This window comes from Mobula hypostoma, chromosome 7 (genome assembly GCF_963921235.1).
Source record: "Mobula hypostoma chromosome 7, sMobHyp1.1, whole genome shotgun sequence".
In the NCBI taxonomy this organism is placed as follows: domain Eukaryota; kingdom Metazoa; phylum Chordata; class Chondrichthyes; order Myliobatiformes; family Myliobatidae; genus Mobula; species Mobula hypostoma.
The window spans coordinates 169,156,076-169,180,736 of record NC_086103.1 but is presented as its reverse complement, the minus strand read 5'-3'; the positions used below and the strand labels follow the sequence as shown (position 1 = coordinate 169,180,736).

Here is a 24,661-nt window from a genome sequence, read left to right as displayed (position 1 = left end):
CCATAGATGTTGCCTGGTCTGCTAGAGTTCATCCAGCATTTTGTGTGTGTTGCTGATGATGATGTGTTTATGCTTTATGTTTCTTTTTTTTAATTGCTATTTGGTGCGATTTTGATCGAGGAGTGAGGACTGGCTCTGTAACCCTCAGTCAACAAAAGACACAGTGCTAAATTGAACTGAACTAAACTGAACTGAACATCCCTGGCCTGTTTCAATTATTTTGTGGTTTGAATTTATGTATTCTGTATTTTTTGCTCGATTTTGCCATTTGCATGATTTGTTCTTTTTTTGTGCATTGGGTGTTTGATGGTTTCTTTGAATAGATTCCAAGGTGTTTCTTTGTTCTGTGGCTGTCTGTGGAAAGACAAATCTCAGGGTTGTATACTTTGATAATAAATGTACTTTGAATCTTTGAATCAGTACTGGTATTGTATAGTCATGTTTCACCAGGCTAATTCTTAGGATGAGGGAGTTGTTTTATGATGAAGATCCAAAAAAGATGTATCAGTATTCATTAGCGTTTAGAAAGGTGATGTTATAGAAAGAGGTAGGAATCTGCAGGAACTTGACATGGTAGATACTAAGATATTTCCACTACTAGGAGAGCCTCAAATTAGGGAACATTGTTGCAAGATTAGGAAGCAGTTATTTAAAATTGATATGTGTAGGAACAACTTCTCACAGAATAGAAAGAGACCTTTTGTCCCCACAGATTCCTGGGCTTCAACATCTTGGACTATCTACCTTGGGCCGAACACACTAATGCAATCACAACGAGGGCTCTACTTCATTAGGAGTTTCAGGACATTTGGTTTGTCACCAAAGATTGTTGCAAATTTCTACAGATGTACGGTGAAGAGAATTCTGACTGCTTGCATCACCACATGGTATAGAGGAGGCTCAGGGGCTGGCGGCTCAGCCAGCTCCATCTCCACCATCTATACATTTCAAAACGAAGGCAGCATCCACCATCCATCATTGAACCCTTACCATTTGGGACCAGCCCTCTGCTCATTACTACCATCAGAGAGGAGGTACAGGAGCCTGAATGTTTTAGAAACAGCCTCTCCTCCACCATCAGATTTCTGAACCCATGGACACTATAATCACTATTCATCTTTGGTACTTTTTTTTTATATTGCAATTCACAGCCATTTTTTATGTCTTACACTGTACCGCTACCACAAAACAATAAATGTCACTGCGTGTGTCAGTGATGATAACTCTATTCTGATTCTGAAGAGACTAACCTTCTTTCCCAAGCACCTGCCACCAGGAGGGAGGCCTTCTGCCGCCTGCCGTATCGAGCTCAGCATGATCTCCACCAGTCCCTTCTTCTGCAGGTTAGTGAAACCTGGAAAGACAGCAGAATCTCAAGGATACAAAGTTTTCAAAACAACTGCAATGACCTTAGAGCTGGCCCTTACACAACTTCCTCACCTTTGTCTCCCGTACCGCCATCTTTTAACAGTATGGCCGTCATGGACTCCCAGTCCTTCAGTAGGAATGCCGAGTGATCCCAGAGGCTGTCAACGAGGTAAGCTGAATGGGTGTACCCCTGAAGAGAATATATGGTAACAAGGAGTTTATGGGTGTGATCTTCAAATTAAGATCTTGTCCTTAAAGCAGGACTCCATAAGACGAATCTATGGCACACCTGTCCAAGATGGCACGTACCAAGAATTTTGTAGGCATGTGTCATACAGCACTACCTATCAATTCTTTAAATCCCACTCATTTACAGTGCCTCAGTAAAGCAGCCAACATAATGAAAGGTCCCACTTCTCTTTTCTCCCCTCTTCCATTGGGCAGAAGATACAAAAGCCTGAAAGCACGCATCACTAGGCTCAAGAACTGCTTCTACCCCACTATTGTAAGACTATTGAATGGTTCCCTCGATAGACTCTTGACCTCACAATCTGCCTCATTATGGTATCACACCTTAACATTTACCTGCACTGCACTTGCTCTGTAACTGTTATACTTCATTCAGCATTGTTACTGTTTTACCCTGCTCTACAGCAGTGCGCTATGTATTCATGTAATATGTATGATCAGAATGCAAGAAAAACTCTTCACTGCGTTTCGGACCAATAAACCCATCCTAATTCCAATTCCTTGCTGTAGGTAGAGGTGCAATTGCAATCAACACAACTCCCACTTCAGCAGACATAACTCTCAATCCTTTCCCCAATATGATCATTAATACTATAGTACAGCCAAACGTTAATCCCACCTCACTCTCCAGATAGAAGTTCACCAGAGTCATTAAGTGGCTGATGTTACAGGTGGCTCTCTCCTTCCTTTCAGACAATTCATCTTGAATTTCAGAATCCTGGCTGCAAAACAACCTAAAAAACAAACATTTCCTATGATTAGAGGGTCTCATACTTCTTTGTCAAAAAAGCACTGTTTATAGGACTATCAAAGCGGCATGGTAGCATGGTGGTTTGCGTACCATCATTACGACAGCAGTGACTGGAGCTTCAATGCCACCACTATCTGTAAGAAGTTTGTGCGTTCTCCCTGGAACCTCGTGGCTTTTAGAACATTGACACTAAAGCGCAGTTCAGGTCCCACGGCCCACAACATCATGCCAACCTTTTAACCTTTTCTATAAGATCTTACATAGATCTACAGAGCCCTCCATTTTTCTAATATCCATCTAAGGGTGTCCTAAATGTCCTTAATGTATCTGCCTCTACCACCACCCCTGGCAGGGCATTCCATGCACCCACAACTCTCGGTGTAAAGGACTTAACTCTGAACTCCTCTCTATACTTTCCTCCAATCACCTTAACATTATCTCCCCTGGTATCAGCCATTTCCATCCTGGGACAAAAGTCTCTGGCTATCCACTCTCATCATCTTGTACAGCTCTCGTTTTCTTTCACTCCAAAGAGAAAGGCCCGAGCACACTCAACCTATCATAAGACATGCTGTCTAATCCAGGCAACACCCTGGTCAAACTTCTACATCCTTCCCTTACTGAAGTGACCAGAACTGAGCACAATATTCCAAGTGAGGTCTAACCAGGGTTTTATAGAGCTGCAACAGTAACTCGCAACTCTTGAAATTAATCCCCAAAATATTGAAGACCAACATACCATACACCTTTCTAACCACCCTATCAACTTGCACGGCAACTTTGAGGTATCTATGGACACGGACCCAAATATCACTCTGTTCCTCCCCACTGCCAAGAATCCTGCCATTAACCCTGTATTCTGCCTTCAAATTTGACCTTTCAATGTGAATCATTTCATAGTCTCTGGGTTGAACTCCATCTGCCACTTCTCTGCCCACTGTGCATCCTGTCAATATCCTGTTGCATCCTAGGACAACCTGTCTCAATTCCACCAGCCTTCATGTCATCTGCAAACTTACTAAACCACCCTTCCACTTCTTTATCCAAGTTATTTATAAACATCATAAAGAGTAGGTGTCCCAGAACAGATCCCCGTGGAATACCACTGTCGCTGATCTCCAGACAAAATCTAGGGGCAAGCCAATTCTGAATCTACCCAACCAAGTTTCCCTGGATCTCACACCTAAAGACTTTCTGAACAAGACCACCATGGGAAAACTAATCAAGTGCTTTACTAAAATCCATATACACCACATCCACTGCTCTGCCTTCATCAATGTGCTTTGTCACATCCTAGAAGAATTCAGTCAAGCTCGTGAAGCATGACCTGCCCCTCACTAAGCCATGCTGACTATCCCTAATCAGACCGTGCTTGCTCAAATGCTCATCAATCCTGTCTCTAAGAACTTTCTCTAATAATTTGCCCACCACTGAAGTAAGACTCACTGGTCTATAATTCCCAAGGCTATCCCTTTCTTGAACAAAGAAATAATATTTGAAACCTTCCAATCATCTGGTACTATTCCTGTGGCCAGTGAAGATACAAAGATACTGCAGGGTGCTCCAGTTTTTTCCCACATCCCAAATACGTATGGCTTAGTACAGGGGTCCCCAACCTTTTTTGCACTGCGGACCAGTTTATTATTGACAATATTCTTGCAGGCCGGTCGACCGGCGGCGGGGGGGGGGGGGGGGGGGGGTTGCCAACGGCCAAGAGTTGCAGTCAAATACGTTGTGTTTACCCCAAGAAAGTCTACCATGACCATGAAGCCTTGCACGGGCACCTGTGTGCGCATGCGTGTACGTACCCCTTTTTTTCTACAAATCGTTTTTGGTGATTCTGTTCAGTGAAACTACACTGTACATACATTATTTCTACTTTATATAGGCTGTGTATTTATCATATCATTCCTGCTTTTACTGTAGTGTTATTTTAGGTTTTATGTAACACAGCGCATGAATGTAGTGATAAGTCACTTATAAGTCACCTATAAGTCAATGGCATCATAACATTTTAAGTAATGTTTGGATATTAAACACACAGCACATATTTCCCCCGTATGAACATATAAAATCATTGCAACACACCAATATCGCTGTATCAGTGGGAGCCCTGGGCTTGTTTCCCTGCAACAAGACAGTCCTATCGAGGGGTGATGGGAGACAGCGATACTCAAAGGGGGTTCCTTATGTCCAGTCTATTCCACAATTTAGCTTTCATTTCAATCATTGCAGAAAAGTCCGCTTCGCAGAGATATGTTGGAAATGGAAGCAGTACTTTCATGGCTATCTCAGGATTTTTAGCCTTGACTTTGATCCGGAATGCCAGCAGAGATGTTATGTTAAACATACTTTTCAGCCCACCGTCATTTGCAAGCTGGAGGAGTTGATCTTCTTCCCACGCTGACATGGATGACGTGCAGGTAATGACCTTGCGTGCGTTCAGCTCCAACAGTGGGCGTGACAGGGAATGAGGAAAGGTGCAGCTGACTCATATCGCCAAATCATATCGTTTCCTCGCGGCCCGGTAGCACATGCTTTGCAGCCCGGTGGTTGGGGACCGCTGGCTTAGTAAGTAAATTGGTCACATGGGTGTAACCGGGTGGCGTTGGCCCATTGGACCTGAAGGACCTGTTAATGTGCTGTTTCTTAAAATAAATTAATTTAATTTAATGCACTCATAAGACAGAGAAGCAGAATTATCAAGTCTGCTCCTCTATTCCATCATGGCTGATTAATTATCCCTCTCAACCCCATTCCCCTGCCTTCTCCCAGTAACCTTTGATGCCCTTACTAATCAATAATCTAACAACTACATGTTTAAATATACCCAATGACTTGACCTCCACAGCCATTTGTGGCAATAAATTCTACAGATTCACAATACTCTGGTTAAAGAAATTCTTCCTCATTTCTGTTCTCAATGAACATCCCTCTAATTCTGAGACAGTACCCTCTGGTCCTAAACTCTCCCACAAAAGGAAATATCCTCTCCACATCCACTCTATCTAGGCCTTTCAATATTTGATAGGTTTCAATGAAATCACCCCTCATTCTTCTAAAACTCAGAAATTGGAATTCCTAGATTTTTCAACTCAAGGGAGAAAGAGGTTAGAACTGGAATGGTGGAAGACCATGGTCCACTGTGTACTAGGAGTTGGAGCAAGCCAGGAATTACATGGGCTCATCTGTTCCTGTTGGTTTGGAACCTCTAGTTCCCATGATCACTTCTTCCTCCGTGGCCTCCCCTCTCCTGTGAATGACCAATGAGAAAACAGAATAAGATGTTCCGGCCCCTCGTCGGGCTCGTTGAGAAGATCCAAACTTACTTGGTATGCAGGAATTCTCCAGCGGCCACAGCAACGGGCCTGTGTGCCGAGTACACAAAATGGTAGAGCTGTTCGCAGTCTGCTGAAGTCAATGCATCTTCGCAGTTCCTACAGAAAATCATGGAAGTGCCAGTGTTTTAATCTGAGTTTTGAGTACATTGCTCCAACCTTTTTATGACCATTGCAACGTTTCCTCTCTGTTCTGACAACAGATCTTCAACCTGAAACATTCTGTTTCTCTTTCCACAAATGCTGCCTGACCTGAATTTTTCCAGCAATTCTTGTTTTTATTTCAGACTTCCCAGCATCCATGTTTATTTTTACTTACACCAACTACCTCATTAACCATTTCATTTAAGACCCTGGGACTCATGATTTTATTGATTCCCAATTCCAACAATTTCCTCAGCATCCCTATCAGAGCGATTCCAATCGTCCCAAGTTCTGCCCTTCCAATTCATGACTTAAAGCATTTCCAGAATGTTGCTTGTATGCTGTATGTGACTGATGCAAAATACTTCACTATTCTCTATTATTAATTCCCCATAAGAACAAGGTTCACTTTGTTAATTCTCTTTTTGATATGTTACACTCTGATTTTTTTTTCCAACTCTATCTAACTTTTCCGACTGGATTTGGCCTCTGATCTCCGGAATAATCAGTGCAGGATGCTGGACAGATACTCCACTCCACTAATGCTACTGCTGACAGTGCACCTCAATGTTACATAATGGGAAGGAATGAGAGTGCCTTAATCTATTAAAAGTCTAGGATAAAATTGAATGGTCAGGCATTCAATTTTAGTTCAATTCAGTCAACTGGATTTCTACAGGATAGAAGGGAATAGAAGCTATTTTGAACAAATGGATTTTATCATGAGCAAGAACATACTGAAATTGAGTTATGAGCTAGAACTAATTGGTAAGTGTTGCATATCATTGAAAAAGTAAGCAACTTTTATTGATGCACCAGAGAAAGCACCCTATCTGGATGTGTCATGGATTGGTACGGCAACTGCTCAGCACGTGACTTCAAGAAACTGCAGAGAGTTGTGGACAAAGCTCAGTACAACATAGAAACCAGCCTCCCCTCCATAACTCTGTCTTTAGGTCAGTAAAAAAAGCCAGCATAATCAAAGACCCCACCCCACTCTCTTCCACCCTCCCATCATGCACAAGATACTGAGAGAACAGTCTCTAATGCCCTGGTTCACATGGTTCATATTTTTTCTCTGTTATGCTTTCCTGTTCTCTGTGTAAGCTGCTTGTCTGGGTTACTGTTGAAAATAAGGGACAGGAGAAATGTGTGCCATCCAATTGGGATGAACGGATTCAGGGGAGGTTTCACTGCTAAGGGACACTAAGATTGGGCTTGGGCTCTTTTTGAGAGGGGGAGAAGAGAGAAGACACCGGAGAGAAGAGGTCAGAGGACCCGACCCGGAGTGGGGTCGTGGTTCGGCGAAGCCCGGGGAGATTGAAGGAGGATCGGCGAAGGGGAAACTGTGAGCTCCAACTTGTCCACATTAGACTGTTTCATTGAAATGGGCTGTTTTCTCTTTTTGCTTTTCCTTTACTAACCCTTCAGTCAAATTAAGAATTATAAAGCTAAATCGTTTAATTGTATGTGGTGTACTGCCTGTTGTTTCGTGGCACTAATTTGTAGCAGGGTAACAAATCACGCAGCATCCCACAAACAGGGGCATGGGGGGGGGGGCTTGCACTTCAATCTCCCACATTGGGGGGGTGTCTTCCCTAGACTTACGCAGCCGACAGAAGCAGAGTTACAACTCAAGAACAGCTTTGACCCTACTGTTAAAAGACTATTGATTGATTCCTATTAGGACTCTTGACCTCACAATCTACCTTGTTAGGATCTTGCACTTTACCGTCTACCAGCACAGCACCTTCTTTGGGCCTGTTGCACTTTATTCTACATTTTTACTGTTTTACCTTGCTCTACCTCAGTGATGATCTGATCTATACGAACAGTATGCAAGACAAGCTTTTTTTTTACCCCACATCTTGGTACATTTGACACTAACAAACCAATTCCAATTCTAATTGAGCAAATCCCGAAAGATTCCCATTCCTGTTCCAATGTGTCTTGTGCCAAGATGAAGTTACCCTCAGACAATAGACACTAGGTGCAGGAGTAGGCCATTCAGCCCTTCGAGCCAGCACTACCATTCACAGTGTTCATGGCTTATCATCCACAATCAGTACCCTTTTCCTGCCGTCTCCCCATATCCCTTCACTCCGCTTCCTTCACTCAGGGTGGCAGAGCATCATCTTATATTCAGTCTGAGTACTCTCCATTCTGATGGCATCAATATCAATTTCTCCTTCTAGTTAACAAATCCCCCACCCTCCTCTCTTCGCCACTCTGACCTTTCACTTCTTCTCACCTGCCTATTACTTCCCCTGGGTCCCCCCCACCCCCGTTCCCTTTCTCCTATTGTCCACTCTCCACACCTATCAGATACTTTCTTCCAAACCCCTTAACCTTACCCACCCATCTGGCTTTGCCTACCACCTTCCAGCTAGCCTCTTCCCCCCCCCGCCCCCACCTTTTCATTCAGCCATCTCCACTCTTCCTTCTCAGCCCTGAAGAAGGGTGCCGGCCTGAAACACCGATTGTTTACTCTTTTCCATAGATGCTGCCTGGCCTGCTGAGTTCCTGCAGCATTTTGCATGTGATTCTTTGGATTTCCAGCATCTAACAGATTTCCTCAATTTTGTGAAATCCCAAAATGCTTAGGATCACTATTATTCCAAAAGTGCTGACATAATTGGGAAAATCCCCATTTTATCAGAAAACAATAAGGAGATAATTACTCACTCCAACATGAGAGTTAACACCTTAATTGCTTGTACAGCTACTTCACTTTCAGTGTCCAGAGTCATTGATTTGATTCTGTCCTGTTGGAAAGGAAAAGGACATGGTGTGGTTAGGAGATTTCAGATAGTTAAACTGGGCCCATTCACTAAAAAGAGCAGTGGATATGACCTCCACAGTTGTGATACATTTGTAATATTTTAATGTTCAAATAAGAATTCAAGAATTGCACTAATACAATCAGTAGTGTTATGTTTTGTAACTCATAAACATGAAACTAATTGAAATAAAAACAAGAGAGTCCAGAATGCAGGTACGTTAGTTTCGTTTTTACTTTTAGCAAGGCACACACTCATAACATGGTGGAATTATGACGAATGCCATTTACGTACTTTTACATATAACCGGTAATTAATTATTTAAACAAGAATGCTTAATCAAACAATATATTTACATTTTTTCTCAAATATTACTGAAATATTAAACACACAACACATGGCCACCTTATTTTTTTTTAATTTCAAAATATACTTTATTCAAAAATAAATATATACAATAAACCATTCAATAACTTTTCATCCTTTACATACGTTTCCATTATACACAGTACATATCCGTATTTATAGCCACCCACGTGGCACTCCAGTAGTTCAGCTTACCATATCATTTCATTGTTGAGGGGTATACTCCCTGCCCTCCGACCCCTCCCACTCCCACAGGTGGAGAAACCTATACTGTGGTCCTTCCCCACCGGGCCCTTGCAGTGGCTGCACCGAGTTTCAGTGCATCCCTCAGCACGTACTCCTGCAGTCGAGAATGTGCCAGTCGGCAGCATTCTCCCACGGACATCTCCATGTGCTGGTAGATCATCAAGTTTCGGGCCGACCAAAGAGCGTCTTTCACCGAGTTGATGATCTGCCAGCAGCACCGGACGTTGGTCTCCGTGTGTGTCCCCGGGAACAGCCCGTAGATCAGAGAGTCCTCTGTTACGCAGCTGCTGGGGATAAACCGTGACACTAGCCCGTCCATCCTCCTCCACACCCTCTTTGCGAACTGGCACGTGGCCACCTTATTACGTACAGGAATGGAACCCAGGGTGGGTTCTTCCCATCCACTTCAAGACCTGATGTGCTGTGCATTCAGAAATGCTCTTCTGCACATCACTGTTGTAACTTGTGATAATTTGTGTTACTGTCAACTTGAACCAGTCTGGTCTCTCTCATTAACAAAGTCTTTTCACCCACAGAACTGCTGCTCACCTGATTTTTTTTGGTTTACGCACCACTCTCTCCCAACATCAAGGCAATCTCAAACAAATGTTCACAGCCCATTAGCACAAGGGCTATTAACATCTTATCTTGGGTTTTTTTGATTTTTGTGAACTCTAGATTCTGTTGTGTGTAAAAAGATCCCTGGAGGTCAGTAGTTTCTGCGGCCAACAATCATTCCATGGTCAAAGTCAGTAATAGAACAATACAGCACTGGAAGAGGCCTTTCAGCCCATAATGCTGTACCGTTCCAATTAAATTAGTAGTCAAATGGGCAAACTAACTAATCCGCTCTGCCTATACAATATCCATATCCATCCCTTTTTGCACTCCCTGTGTAAAAACTAGCCCTTCATAGCCCTCTACGAGTCTGTGGTGGCCAGTGCTATCATGTTTGCTGTTGTGTGCTGGGGCAGCAGGCTGAGAGTAGCAGGCACCAACAGAATCAACAAACTCATTCGTAAGGCCAGTGATGCTGTGGGGATGGAACTGGACTCTCTGACGGTGGTGTCTGAAAAGAGGATGCTGTCCAAGTTGCATGCCATCTTGGACAATGTCTCCCATCCACTACATAATGTACTGGGTGGGCACAGGAGTACATTCAGCCAGAGACTCATTCCACCGAGATGCAACACAGAGCATCATAGGAAGTCATTCCTGCCTGTGGCCATCAAACTTTACAACTCCTCCCTTGGAGGGTCAGACACCCTGAGCCAATAGGCTGGTCCTGGACTTATTTCCTGGTATAATTTACATATTACTATTTAACTATTTATGGTTTTATTACTATTTATTATTTATGTTGCAACTGTAACGAAAACCAATTTCCCCTGGGATCAATAAAGTATGACTATGACTATGACTACATCTCCTTTGAAATTACCCCCTTTCACCCTTAAGGCATGCCCTCTGATATTAGATGTTTCAACCCTGGGAAAAAGATACAATCTTTCTACTATACTTATGCCTCTCGTAATCTTATAAACTTCTATCAGATCTCCCCTCAGCCTCCGCTGCTGTTGAGAAAACAACCCAAGTTTTTTGTTATAGCACATGCACTCTAATCCAGGCAGCAGCCTAGTAAACCTCATCTGCACTCTCTCTAAAGCCTTGACATCCTTCCTGTAATGAAATGACCAGCACTGTATGCAATACTCCAGATGCAGCCTAACTAGATTATTATAAAGCTGCAACATAACTTGCAGACTCTTCAATTCAATGCCTCAACTAACGAAGGCAAGCATGCCATATACCTTCTTAACTACCCTATCAACTTGGGTAGCCACTTTCAGAAAGCTCTGAACTTAGACTGCAACATCCCTCTGCTCTTCAACATTGTTAAGAGTCTTCCTCTGCTCTTCAACATTGTTAGAGTCTTTCCCTTAACAGGGTCCTGTCTCTTTACATTTGACCTACTAAGGTGCAACACCTCACATTTATCTGGGTTAAACTCCATCTGCCTATATTTGCAACTGATCTGTACCTCAATGTATTCTGGGCCAGTGTTATAAGCTATCCACAACACCACCAATCTTCACAGCATCTGAAAACTTACCAAACCACCCATTTACATTTTCATCCAGGTCATTTACATCCATCACAAGCAGCAGAGGTCCCGGTACAGAGCCCTGCGGATCACCACTAATCATACTAGTGTATTTAATATTTCAGTAATACTTGAGTAATCTTTGATTAAGCATTCTTGCTCATTTAAACAATTCATAACGGGTTATATGTAAAAATGCATGAACTGCATACGTCATGATGCCACCATAGGATATGTGCATGCCTCACTTAAAGTAAAAGACAAAATTAAACTTCTTTTCCTTTGAATTAGTTTAATGTTTTTAAAGTTACAGAAGAAACCCAGACCTCCAGCTAGACTAAGTCCCTTTGACCACTATCCTCTGTTTTCTGTAGGAAAGCCAGTTCTGAATCCAAGTGGCCAACTCATAATGGATCCCATGCTTCTTCATCTTCTAGACGAGCCTCCTATGAGGGAACTTGACAAACACCTTACTGAAATCCATTTAAAAAACATCCACAGCTCTACCTTCATCAATCACCTTGAAGAGTCACCTCGTCAAAAAAACTCAATCAAGTTAGTAAAACACAACTTGCCCCACACAAAGCCGTGCTGCCTCTCCTTAATTAAGCCATGGTTTTCCAAATAAATCTTATCCCTAAGTTCTCCAGTAACTTCCCCTATTACCAATGTAAGACTCATCACTCTATGGTTTACAGAATTATTCCTGGTTCCCTTCTTGAATAATGGAACAACATTAGATCACATTTCCTCCCCTTTCTGCTGATTGGTCTGAACAACAACTGAACCTCTTGACCATGCCTGCACGCTTTTAGGGATCGAGTCGCTGACACAGGATTGACTGATTAGATACTTGGATTAACAAGCAGGTGTACAGGTATACCTAACGAAGTGGCCACTGAGTGTACTAACTGCTTCTTAAACACATTTAGACTATAGATCATGTGAAGCTCTTAAACAGATTAATTAGTGTATGCACTAACATATACTAGGGTCTCTCAGTTAAATAACCCAGTACACAGGTCTGCACACACTGACACAACATTGGTTTTGAAAAATCTCACAAACTCCCATCTAGACACCACTTTCAGGACAGAAAATCTCCCTTCACAGATATGTTATCAGATAAAGTATGACTGGTGCCAAGCTGTATGGGTCCTAATGCCCTTCCCTTGGACAACATTGGTGTAGTGGAGAGGGGAGACTTGCAGCATGGGCAACTGCTGGTCTTCCATACAACCTTGCCCGGGCCTGCGCCCTGGAGAGTGAAGACTTTCCAGGTGCAGATCCATGGTTTCGCAAGACTGATGGATGCCTTTACTATGACTGAGTTACATAAGGAAATAATAGTGACAGACAGATTCAGGAGTTAAGTTTAATGGGTCAGGAAGAACTAAAGGATAAAAAGGAGGGCGTTCCAGAGCTTAAGGTTCAGTCCCCAGCTCTGGAGATGTTAAGTTTAAGATGACTAGGAGAGTTCCAAGGCTGGAGGAGAATTGCCCTGGAATGAAAAATGGCTTCCACTCTAGTTTTGTGGGTTCTCATATGGCTTTTGAGGTCAACATGGGATCCGCATCCACTTCCACAGAGTGGGGAGGGTTATGGGTAGTTTGTGTGGTAGGCTGCTCCTTCCACTACTAAGGCAGAAGCTCTGCATGCTCCCACTACAAGACCTTAAACTGCCCAATGCCATCTCCAGTTTCACTGACTAGAGATTCTAGGGGTCAGTGGGAATGCTGCATCCATTGAGTTACAGTGTGCAAAAAGGCTTCTTCGTCATCCTGTCTACACGCGATTCACTTTCTGCGAACCAGGCACTTGAAGGCCGGTGGCTTACCCAATAGAGTCAACTGGGTGAATGCAAATAAAAGAAGGAGCTGACCCTGGAGGGACTTGGCTCAACTGGCACACTGCCCCTGGTTCAGCTGGTACCACTGACTCCGAAAGGCAGAGTATGTATTCAAATCACACTCAATGGGATTATCTCTAGTATCCACTGTAACTAGATTATCCCTAGTGTCCAGGCCCATCACTATCTCCCATTCAGCCAAAACAATAATCAGCACATTACCTGATTGATATTAGAGTGGGATTTTGCTGTATGCAAATTTTCTGCTCTACTTGGAGCTCAGCAGGTCAGGCAGAATCCATGGAACAAACAGTCGACAATTCAGGTTGAGACCTTTCATCAGGACCTGATCAGACCTTCATCAGGAAGGGTCTGATGAAGGGTCTTAGCCCAAAACATCAACTGTTTATTCCTCTCCGTGGATGCTGCCTGAGCTGCTGAGTTCCTCCAGCCTTTTGCGTGTGTTACTCTGGGTTTCATCATTTGCAGAATCTCTTGCGTTTATGACTCACTATTTTTCCTACTTTACAACTCAAATTATATTTTAAAAACCCAATCAACTAAGAAGTACTCTGAGTGGACATAGAAGTCATTATGTCAATACAAATCTTTCCACAGCTTGCTACTTGGTAGCATTCAAGTTTGGAGATCTGTAGGACTTGGTTTTTCCCACACAGAGGATGGTGCAACACGAGGTGGTGTTGGAGGTGGGTACAGTTACATTTAAAAGGCGGAGACACAAGAGATTGCAGATGCGGGAATCTGGAGCATAAAACAAGTGACAGAAGTAGCAAAGTTTTAAAATGGTTGTCAGACAACAGAAATTAAATGTCACATCAATCTTCCTGTACACAAGACCAATTGCATCACATCTTATTCAAATAATGTTTTATTTCTTGAAGATAATGGCAAATATTGTGCTTTTTAATTTCAATTGTAGCAAGTGAAGTGGGCTCTTTTTCCCTGATGGCTGAATGAGTATTTATACTATTTAACATTAAGCTGGAGACCCGTGTATGCTTCACTAGAAAGTTATCAATCTCTAATGCTGTAGATTTGCAGAGTTTTCAAAACTAATGGTTCCCAAGCATTGTAAGCTGCTTTGAACAAAGTTGTTTAATATACTGTCTAACCAGCCTTTCATTTCTCATAACATATTTTATGTGTGAATTTCTCCATTTAATTTGCAACTTGTATGTTAATTGGGAGAAAGGGACCAAAAATACCAATAATAAAGGCTTTGTACCAGTGCGTAGGAATTTAGTTTTATGACTAGAGGTCAGAGGCCCAGAGGCAGCCTGCGCTGGGTTGGAGGCCAGTCTGTATGGGTGAGTGTGCGGGGGGTGGGGGAGCATGGGAAAGGGGCTGTTTTACTGCCGTTGGCATTTATGTTGTTCTGCCCGGAATGTGTGGCAACACTTGTGGGCTGCCCCCAGCACGCCCTTATGTTGTGATAGTTGCAAACACAAACAACACGCTTCAGTCTTTCGATGTACATGTGATAAATAATTAAAAATCAAACAGTCTGCTGGAACAGCTCAGTGGGTCGAGCAGCATCTGCAGGAAGAAAAGAACTGTCACCAGGATCACCCTCCTGCAGGGTTTTGCCTCGAAACATCGACAGTTCCTTCCCATCCTCAGATGCTGCTCAACCCATGAGTTTCTCCAGTGGATCGTTAATTATGTTTAAAGAAAACATTTAGACGGGTACGGTACTGTGCAAAGGTCTTAGCTACATATTTGTAGCTAGGGTGCTCAGACTTTTGCACTATGGTATTTGTCAACGTGGAATGGAGAGCGAGTTTGTAAATCTGTTGGGAGCAAAAGATGTTTGGGAATGGCGAGGGTGGAGCACTGCAGGAGGGGTGTGGGACAGGTGGCAGAGAAGGAGTGCCAAGGGTAGAGGTGGTGTGGGTGCAGACACACCCAGCCCTGAGCCACCAGGCAAGGGCATTTGATTCCAAGCAATTGGTTTATTGATCATTACAGAATGTCTCTCTGGTGCTTCCCATTTCGCCTCCTCTCCCTTCCCCTGTTCCCAATCATGATTCCCCTCTCCCTGCCCCCTTCTCATACTCAGTCCACAATAGAGACCCATATCAGAATCAGGTTTATGATCATTCACAAGTCATGAAATTTGTTCTTTTTTTGCGACAGCAATACAAAATATTACTACAGTACTGTGCAGAAGTCTTAGGCACCCTAGCTATATGTATGTGCCTAAGATTTTTACACAGTACTGTATGAGGATAAAAAAGTTTAAGAAGAATATGGGCCAAATGCAGGCAAATGGGATTAGCACAGCTAGACATCCTGCTAGGCATGGATAAGTCAGGCTGAAGAACCTGTATAACACTATCTAACTCAGAGGTTCCTGCTTTTATTTACTTTCAATGTTAGCAACATTGATTCCAAGTTTAATTTGGTGCCATCCCCACACCAGTGGGAAATGGAGCCACTGGTATTCTCCACACTCTGGCCCAAGGACATTAACGACACCAGTACATTAGATGTTTAGCTGTATTAAGTCTGGGAGTTGAATATATAGGCTATTAGACTGGAAAGTAAGATTGGATATGAGAGGGTATGTGTTGAAACCTCCATAAATTCATTCGACCCAAGACTGGGGCAAAGGTTCCATGGTTGCTGCTTCTCCCAGCACCCTCCCTCTCAGATGCCATCAGAGGGAAAGACGTCAACTCACCTTGAAGCGACAGGTGAAAAGATCCATCTTTGCACAACACTCTTGGTCAGAGTACAGGCCCAGTAATCCAATCAGGCATTTCAATCTCACCTCACTTTGCTGCAAAAGAATAATAGCATCAGGGTTAGAGGAAAAATGGCCAGACTGTATTTTCTCTTCAGAATAAATTACCTGAACTGAATGTCATAGATGCTTTTTTTTGGCTTTTCTTATTGGTGATATCATTGGAGTGGATGATCATAGCCTTAGAGTCAAGCAGGCCCCTCAGCATACCATTTCCATATCAACCACCAAGTATCCAACTATACTAATCCAACTCAGACACTTGTCCAGATTCTTCTTAAGTCAGGGTTTTCTTACCTGGTGTCCATGGACTCCTTGCTTAATGGTATTGGTCCATGGCATAAAAAAAGTTGGGAACCCCTGTCTTAAATGTTGTGGGGGTATCTTCTTCCAACATCCCCCTCTTGTGGTTAACCTGGTAACTGATCTGAAACCTAAGGTATTAGATCATGACTAATTTCACCCCTAAGGACATTGAGAAAGCAAAATCAACCTCTTACAAAAGCAAACAATGGGAGCCTGGAACGCAAGACCATGGGAGCAGGAGGTGGTCACACAATCTGCCGAGCCTGGTCTTCCTTTCTGCAGGTGGCTGCTGTTCTGTGACCTATCTCCAAAAGCATATTTAATTAACTAAAAATCCATCCAAATTAACAGTTGGGTTACCTTCTTTGGCTTCCTTCAATTAGACCAGAGAGAAGGGCTTGCAGGAGTCTGGGGATATGGGAATTGATCTAAGAAACAGCTTAGATTTGAAAGGGGCTCAAAAGGAAATCTGAAGGTTCCCACGTAACAGCTTTGGTATGTAACAAATCATCAAGGAAAGGTCCCCATCATACAGTCATAGACAATATAGCATGGAAAAAGGCCTTGGCCCAACTTGTCCATGCTGTCCATGATATGCAACATTTGCCCATGTTTGGACCCTATCCCTCTGAACCCCTGCAACGTACCAAGCCAATTGTCTTTTAAATGTTGTTATTGTACCTGCCTCTTTCACTTTCTCTGGTAACCTGTCCCACATATGCACCACCTTCTGCATGAAGAACTGCCCCTCAGGACCCTTTTAAATTTCACCCCTTACCTTAAACCCAGGCCCTCTAATTTTTAGCTCCCCTTCCATGAGAAAAAGACTATGCGCAGTCACCTATCTGTGCCCCTCAATATTTTAAATAAATCTATAAGGTCATGAGCAAGGAGAGATATCAGTAGCTCCCCCTACTTATCTGACTTGGACTCTCATGTTTTGTTAATCCATCGCAAAATTATAAGATGCGTCTTCACCATCCCCTCTCCCTCTCCTTTAATCTTCACTCATTCTGAATCTACACAGAAATCTGAAGCTTGCCATCTCACTCATGTTGGTTCATTACCAAGACGTGGGCATTATTGGTAAGGCAGCCTGTACTTCCCACCCCACTCAACCGATCAACACGGACCTTTTTTAAGGAGGATTAATGGTAGCTGTGAGTTCTGGAGACCAATAAATGCCAGATTCAAACAATAGAAGATCAACACACACAAAATGCTGGAGGAACTCAAGGCAGAATCTTTGGAAATAAATTAGCAGTCAACAGTTCGGGCCAAGATTCTTCATCACGACTGGAGAGGATGCCAACACCAAAAGGTAGAGGAAGGGAAAAGAGGACTAGCTAGAAGGTGATAGGTGAAGCCAGGTGGGTGGGAAAGGTCAAGGGCTGGAGAAGAAGAAATCTGATAGGAGAGGAGAGTGAACCATGGGAGAAAGGGAACAAGGAGGGGCACCAGGGAGAGGTGATAGGCAGGTGAAGAGAAGAGGTAAGAGAGCAGAGTGTGGAAAGGAAGAAGAGAGAAGGGGAGTGAGGAAAAAAATGACTGGAAGGAGAAAGCGATCTCGATGTCTTCAGGCTGGAGGCTACATAGACAAAATACGAGGTGTTATTAATCCACTCTGAGAGTGGCTTCATCATGACAGAAGTGGAGGCCAAGGACCAAAATGTTGGAACTGGAATTGGAATAGAAATTAAAAATTGCAGGCCACCAGGAAATTCCGCTTTTTGCAGGTATAGCGGAGGTACTCAACAAAGCAGACCACCCCCCCCCCCAATTTACGTTGGGAGTCGTCAGTATAAAGGAGACCACATCAGGAGCAGCAGATAGAAGATCTCCTGAAGAATATTAGTCAGCTAAATAGATCCTTATAACAAACCAGTACTTTTATAATCAACCAATATGATTCGATTTATTTCTAATTTCAGGTATATCTAATTGACTGAATTTAAATTCCACAGCTGCGTTGGAGGGAATTGAACTCAAATCTACAGATACATGGTCCAGGGCTCTGAATGCTAGTCACAACTGTAACCACAATGCCACTATCAAGTCACCTCTCATCCTCCTTTGCTCCAAAGAGAAAAGCTCTAGCCCACTCAACTTGTCCTTATAAAACATGCTCTCTAATCCAGGACAGCATCCTGGTAAAACTCCTCTGCACTCTCTTTAAAGCTTTTACATCCTTCCTCTAATGAGGTGACCAGAACTGAACACAATACTTCACGAGTGGTCTAACTAGTTTTATGGAGCTGTAACATCACCTCGCGTCTCTTGAACTTAATGAAGGCCAACACCTTCTTAACCACTCTATTAACTTGCATGGCAACTCTGAGGGATCTATGTACATGGACCCCAAGGTCCCTCCGCTCCTCCACACTGTTAAGAATCCTGCCTTAATTCTGTGCTCTGCCTTCAAGTTTGACCTTGCAAAGTTTAATAGGTGATGCCTGCTTATTTTAACCACCTTTGTAAATGATAACATATTCTTTCAGTGAAAGCTATTCAGAATCAGAATCAGGTTTAATATCACTGGCACATGGCAGGCAATCGTTGTTTTTGTGGCAGCAGTGCAATGCGATACATAATAATAAAGAAAAAACTGTAAATACAGTAAGTAAAGTTAAATTAAGTAGAGCAAAAAGAAAAAGAAGGTTCATGGGTTCAATGTCCATTCAGAAACATGATGGCAAAGGGGAAGAAGCTGTTCCTGAATCATTGAATATGTGCTGTCAGGCTCCCGTACCTTCTTTCTGATGGTAGCTTTGAGAAAAGGGCATGTTCTGGATGATGGAGGTCCTTAATAATGGACATCGCCTTTTTGAGGCATTGTTCCTTGAAGTTGTCCTGGAAGCAGGGGAGGGCTGTTGCCCATGATGGAGCTAACTGAGTTCACAACTTTCTGCAGCTTATTTTGATCCTGTGCAGTGCGCCCCCACCCACCATACCAGACGGAGATGCAGCCAGTGAGAATGCAGCCGTGTCCTCTCTCCACTCCCACGAACAAGTCAGGAGTAGCTGTCCAAGCAACGAATGCCATATGGAGTGACTTTGGGGCCTTTAGTTTCACTTGCACATGGACCATGATGAACATGAACTGAAACTTGGCGAAGAGCAGGCTGACACTTTGTCTACTTTGGGCTCATTACGACACCACTTCAGCAAAGTCTCCAGATTAGTTAGAATATATAATAGCATTCAAAAAAAAACTGCAAAAAGAGCCATCACAGAAAGGAGAATTAATCACCACCCAACCAAGATGGAGAGAGGACCGGAGAATATTATAGATTGACTCACTTTGTCATGCAAAGTCCACCCCACATATTTCAAGTAGCTGTCAGTCAGAAAGCGATCGCTGCAGGTTTTCATCCAGATGCCTATTTCCTCGATACAAATAGCTCTGATTTCAGGCAATGCATCACTGCAGGAAAATGGGAATTATATTTACGATGAATGACTGCACCATGCTTGTGTATCACATAAACACTAAGGTCCAAAATTTAATATATATGTATATTACACGTTATAGAGAGATGGATGCAAAGGTAGATAGCCAGGCAGATACACAGTCAACCCTCATCGATACAAACACTCCAGAGTCAGTCCGAGGCTTAAAATTCTTCAAGAGTTTTGCCTTGATAACACCTTGCTCTCCAGGACCCAGTGAATATTCTCTGGACTTTACAGTGTTCATTTTTTTTTTAGGCATCCGTTACTCTCATCAGACCATGGATTTGCGCCTCGGAAGGTTTGCAGGGCGCAGGCCTGGACAAGGTTGTATGGAAGACTGGCAGTTGCCCATGCTGCAAGTCTCCCCTCTCCACGCCACCGATGTTGTCCAAGGGAAGGGCATTAGGACCCATACAGCTTGGCACCGGTGTCGTCGCAGAGTAATGTGCGGTTAAGTGCCTTGCTCAAGGACATAACATGCTGCCTCAGCCAATGCTCGAACTAGCGACCTTCAAATCACTAGACGAACACCGTAACCACTTGGCCACATGCCAACAGTGTTCGCTAACCTCATATAAATGGGCTGCATCATCTTATGTTCTCAATATTTACTGCTTATTTATTTATTATTATTATTTCTTTCTTTTCTGTTTGCAGTTTGTCATCTTCTGCACTCAGGTTGAACGCCCAAATTGGTGTGGTCTTTCATTGATACTGTTATGGTTATTATTCCATGGATTTATTGAGTATGCCCACAAGAAAATGAATCTCAGGGTTGTACATGTACCTTGATAATAAATTTACTTCGAGCTTCGCTGCACACCAACATAGGTTTATAACGGTTCAGTGTTAACGATACAGGTTCAATTGCACCACTGTCTGTAATGAGTTTGTAGGTTCTCCCCATGACCGGTTAAGTTTCCTCTGGGAGCGTCAGTTTCCCCCCACATTCTAAAGATGCACGGGTTACCAGGTTAATAGGGTCTTACAGGGTGACGGGGCCTCACTGGGCCAGCAGGGCCTGTTACAGTGCTATATTTCTAAATAAAAATAAATAAAATAAAATACAGAGAAAAGGGATGTTGGGGCAAAGAGATTAAACAGGGTGCAAGGTCCATTCTGACATGCATTTCCTGTCACCCCTTACACACCTTTAGATGTGAGGGAAGGAGAAGGATTTAATTTGCGATTTCTCATGCAGTCAAATAGCTTGATAGTTCTGCTACTTCATGGAGAATGACAAATTTAGGCCATTAGTCATTCTGCAAGAATCCGAAGGAAAACTGTGCAATTGGATAGAGTCTAATAAAACCACAAATATATGCAGGTTTGGTTTCCTTCCACCTTATGCACTGTTGTGGCAGTTTGAAATTTATGGTGATTGGAATTATTTATTTCGTTCTCTATGCTTCATATGCTCCTCGGTTAGAACGTTTCAAAAACATCATTCTTCCTCGTGATGGAAATTTCTCCGAGCTCAAAGGTAACTCCGAGGATTAAGTGGCATCGGTTGCTGCAACAGTCTCCACAACAATATCTGTCCTAACATATTTCCCAAGAGACTGCGGAGACTTCAGAATGTGTGCCCCCCAGGGACATGCCTCGACAGTGATGGAGATCAAGGCTCCAGATACAAGCACGTCAAGGAGAAGGCCAGTCTAAAGGGTGGGACATTTTCACATTTCCCACGCTTAACACTAAATGATTTTTGAGAAAATGCACTTCATTTAATATTTTAAAAAATAATTTCCTGCATTATTTCAGAGCTCTTGACTTCAAACTAGTTTACTATTAGCGTGTACTATTAGCGTGAATTGATTATGGGGAGCAAGGACATGGCAGACCAATTGAATAATTACTTTGGTTCTGTCTTCACTAAGGAGGACATAAATAATCTTCCAGAAATAGTAAGGGACAGAGGGTCCAGTGAGATGGAGAAACTGAGTGAAATACATGTTAGTAGGGAAGTGGTGTTAGGTAAATTGAAGGGATTGAAGGCAGATAAATCCCCAGGGCCAGATGGTCTGCATCCCAGAGTGCTTAAGGAAGTAGCCCAAGAAATAGTGGATGCATTAGTGATAATTTTTCAAAACTCGTTAGATTCTGGACTGGTTCCTGAGGATTGGAGGGTGGCTAATGTAACCCCGCTTTTTAAAAAAGGAGGGAGAGAGAAACCGGGGAATTATAGGCCGGTTAGCCTAACGTCGGTGGTGGGGAAACTGCTGGAGTCAGTTATCAAGGATGTGATAACAGCACATTTGGAAAGCGGTGAAATGATAGGACAAAGTCAGCATGGATTTGTGAAAGGAAAATCATGTCTGACGAATCTCATAGAATTTTTTGAGGATGTAACTAGTAGAGTGGATAGGGGAGAACCAGTGGATGTGGTATATTTGGATTTTCAAAAGGCTTTTGACAAGGTCCCACACAGGAGATTAGTGTGCAAACTTAAAGCACACGGTATTGGGGGTAAGGTATTGGTGTGGGTGGAGAATTGGTTAGCAGACAGGAAGCAAAGAGTGGGAATAAACGGGACCTTTTCAGAATGGCAGGCGGTGACTAGTGGGGTACCGCAAGGCTCAGTGCTGGGACCCCAGTTGTTTACAATATATATTAATGACTTGGATGAGGGAATTAAATGCAGCATCTCCAAGTTTGCGGATGACACGAAGCTGGGTGGCAGTGTTAGCAGTGAGGAGGATGCTAAGAGGATGCAGGGTGACTTGGATAGGTTGGGTGAGTGGGCAAACTCATGGCAGATGCAATTTAATGTGGATAAATGTGAAGTAATCCACTTTGGTGGCAAAAATAGGAAAACAGATTATTATCTGAATGGTGGCCGATTAGGAAAAGGGGAGGTGCAATGGGACCTGGGTGTCATTATACACCAGTCATTGAAAGTGGGCATGCAGGTACAGCAGGCGGTGAAAAAGGCGAACGGTATGCTGGCATTTATAGCGAGAGGATTCGAGTACAGGAGCAGGGAGGTACTACTGCAGTTGTACAAGGCCTTGGTGAGACCACACCTGGAGTATTGTGTGCAGTTTTGGTCCCCTAATCTGAGGAAAGATATCTTTGCCATAGAGGGAGTACAAAGAAGGTTCACCAGATTGATTCCTGGGATGGCAGGTCTTTCATATGAAGAAAGACTGGATGAACTGGGCTTGTACTCGTTGGAATTTAGAAGATTGAGGGGGGATCTGATTGAAACGTATAAGATCCTAAAGGGATTGGACAGGCTAGATGCGGGAAGATTGTTCCCGATGTTGGGGAGGTCCAGAACGAGGGGTCACAGTTTGAGGACAGAGGGGAAGCCTTTTAGGACCGAGATTAGGAAAAACTTTTTCACACAGAGGGTGGTGAATCTGTGGAATTCTCTGCCACAGCAAACTGTTGAGGCCAGTTCATTGGCTATGTTTAAGAGGGAGTTAGATATGGCCCTTGTGGCTACAGGGGTCAGGGGGTATGGAGGGAAGGCTGGGTTCTGAGTTGGATGATCAGCCATGATCATAATAAATGGCGGTGCAGGCTCGAAGGGCCGAATGGCCTACTCCTGCACCTATTTTCTATGTTTCTATGTTTCTATGTATGTACATCTACAAAAGTATGAAGTTTTAGCCAACTAAGTGCAGAAGATGCACGTGGGAAGGAAAATATATCCCAGACCATTTATATCAAATTTTTCTTCCATCTTGGAGCTCAGTATCAGGTGGCATTTTTCTAAGTTAAAGTTTATGATAGTAAGCATGTATTCCTTGAGTATACACTCAGAGGCCACTTAATTAGGTACACCTGTACACCTACTCATTTATGCAAATATCTATTCAGCCAATCATGTGGCAGCAACTTAATGCATAAGAGCATGCAGACATGGTCAAGAGGTTCAGTTGTTGTTCAGACCAAATATCAGGACAGGGAAGAAATGTGATCTAAGTGACTTGGACCGTGGAATGATTGTTGGTGCCAGGCAGGGTGGTTTGCGTCTCTCAGAAACTGCCAATTTTCCCTAGGATTTTCACGCACAACAGTCTCTGGAGCAGGGGTTCCCAATCTGGGGTCCACAGACCCCTATGTTAATGGTAGGGGACCATGGTATAAAGGCGGCTGAGAACCCCAGCTCTAGGTTTTACAAAAAATGGTGCAGAAAACCAAAAAATAAAAATCTAGTGAGCGGCAGTGCTGTGGGTGAAAATGCCTTGCTGATGAAAGGGATCAGAAGAGAATGGTCAGACTGGTTCAAACTGACAGGAAGGTGACAGTAATTCGAGTATCCATGCATTACAAGAGAAGTGTGCAGGAGAGCTTCTCTGAACAGACAACATGCCAAACCTTGAAGTGGATGGGCAATAGTAACAGAAGACCACAAAACGTACACTCAGTGGTAACTTTATTAAATACAGGACATACCTGATAAAGTGGCCACTAAGCATAAACACCACGAAAATTAGCTTTTTACAGAGATGCCCCTTAAGCACGCAAACTTACCGATATCTATGTACAAAGATTCCTTTGAAGATGGCATCCATCAGATTTTCAATATTCCCCTGCTTTTCTAAAATCTGAAAAAAACAAAATTAAATATTCATTACACTGATAAAGAAAAACATTTCTGGCCCACACTGACTCGGCATCATTTCCCCATGATCGGTGGGTGCTTGAGGGGTAGAGGAACCTTTGTGAGTCAGAACACGGGAGCAACACCATGCCCGAGCTTCCTCACTCTGGGTCAGGGTTACCTCTCCATCTCACTTTCTTTCCATTTCCTCCTCTCCTCTTATACAGAATGCTCCTAGAGTATCCAAAGGATTGGATTATTACGTTCTTCCAAATCCCACAACCGGGAAATTCAAATACAACTAACTAAAAGTGGAGTAAGAAGAAAGCCACTATCAGTCATGGCAACCGTAAAATTGTCTCATTTTAACAAAAACTCATCAACT

The 24,661-nt window shown here is 43.2% G+C and overlaps 1 protein-coding gene across 5 annotated transcripts in view; it reads right to left on the bottom strand.

Moving 5' to 3' along the window:
- si:ch211-269e2.1 (cohesin subunit SA-2) overlaps window positions 1–24,661 on the bottom strand; it is a 158,353-nt gene that overhangs the window by 63,030 nt on the left and 70,662 nt on the right. For all 5 annotated transcript variants that reach the window (XM_063054562.1, XM_063054565.1, XM_063054563.1 and 2 more), the window contains 8 exons: window positions 24,207–24,280; window positions 19,569–19,692; window positions 15,900–15,998; window positions 8,536–8,615; window positions 5,698–5,805; window positions 2,237–2,351; window positions 1,441–1,558; window positions 1,251–1,354 (listed from right to left, as the gene is read on the bottom strand). In XM_063054562.1, coding sequence (XP_062910632.1) covers window positions 1,251–1,354; window positions 1,441–1,558; window positions 2,237–2,351; window positions 5,698–5,805; window positions 8,536–8,615; window positions 15,900–15,998; window positions 19,569–19,692; window positions 24,207–24,280 — 822 coding nt within the window. The remainder of the gene's footprint in view (window positions 1–1,250; window positions 1,355–1,440; window positions 1,559–2,236; window positions 2,352–5,697; window positions 5,806–8,535; window positions 8,616–15,899; window positions 15,999–19,568; window positions 19,693–24,206; window positions 24,281–24,661) is intronic.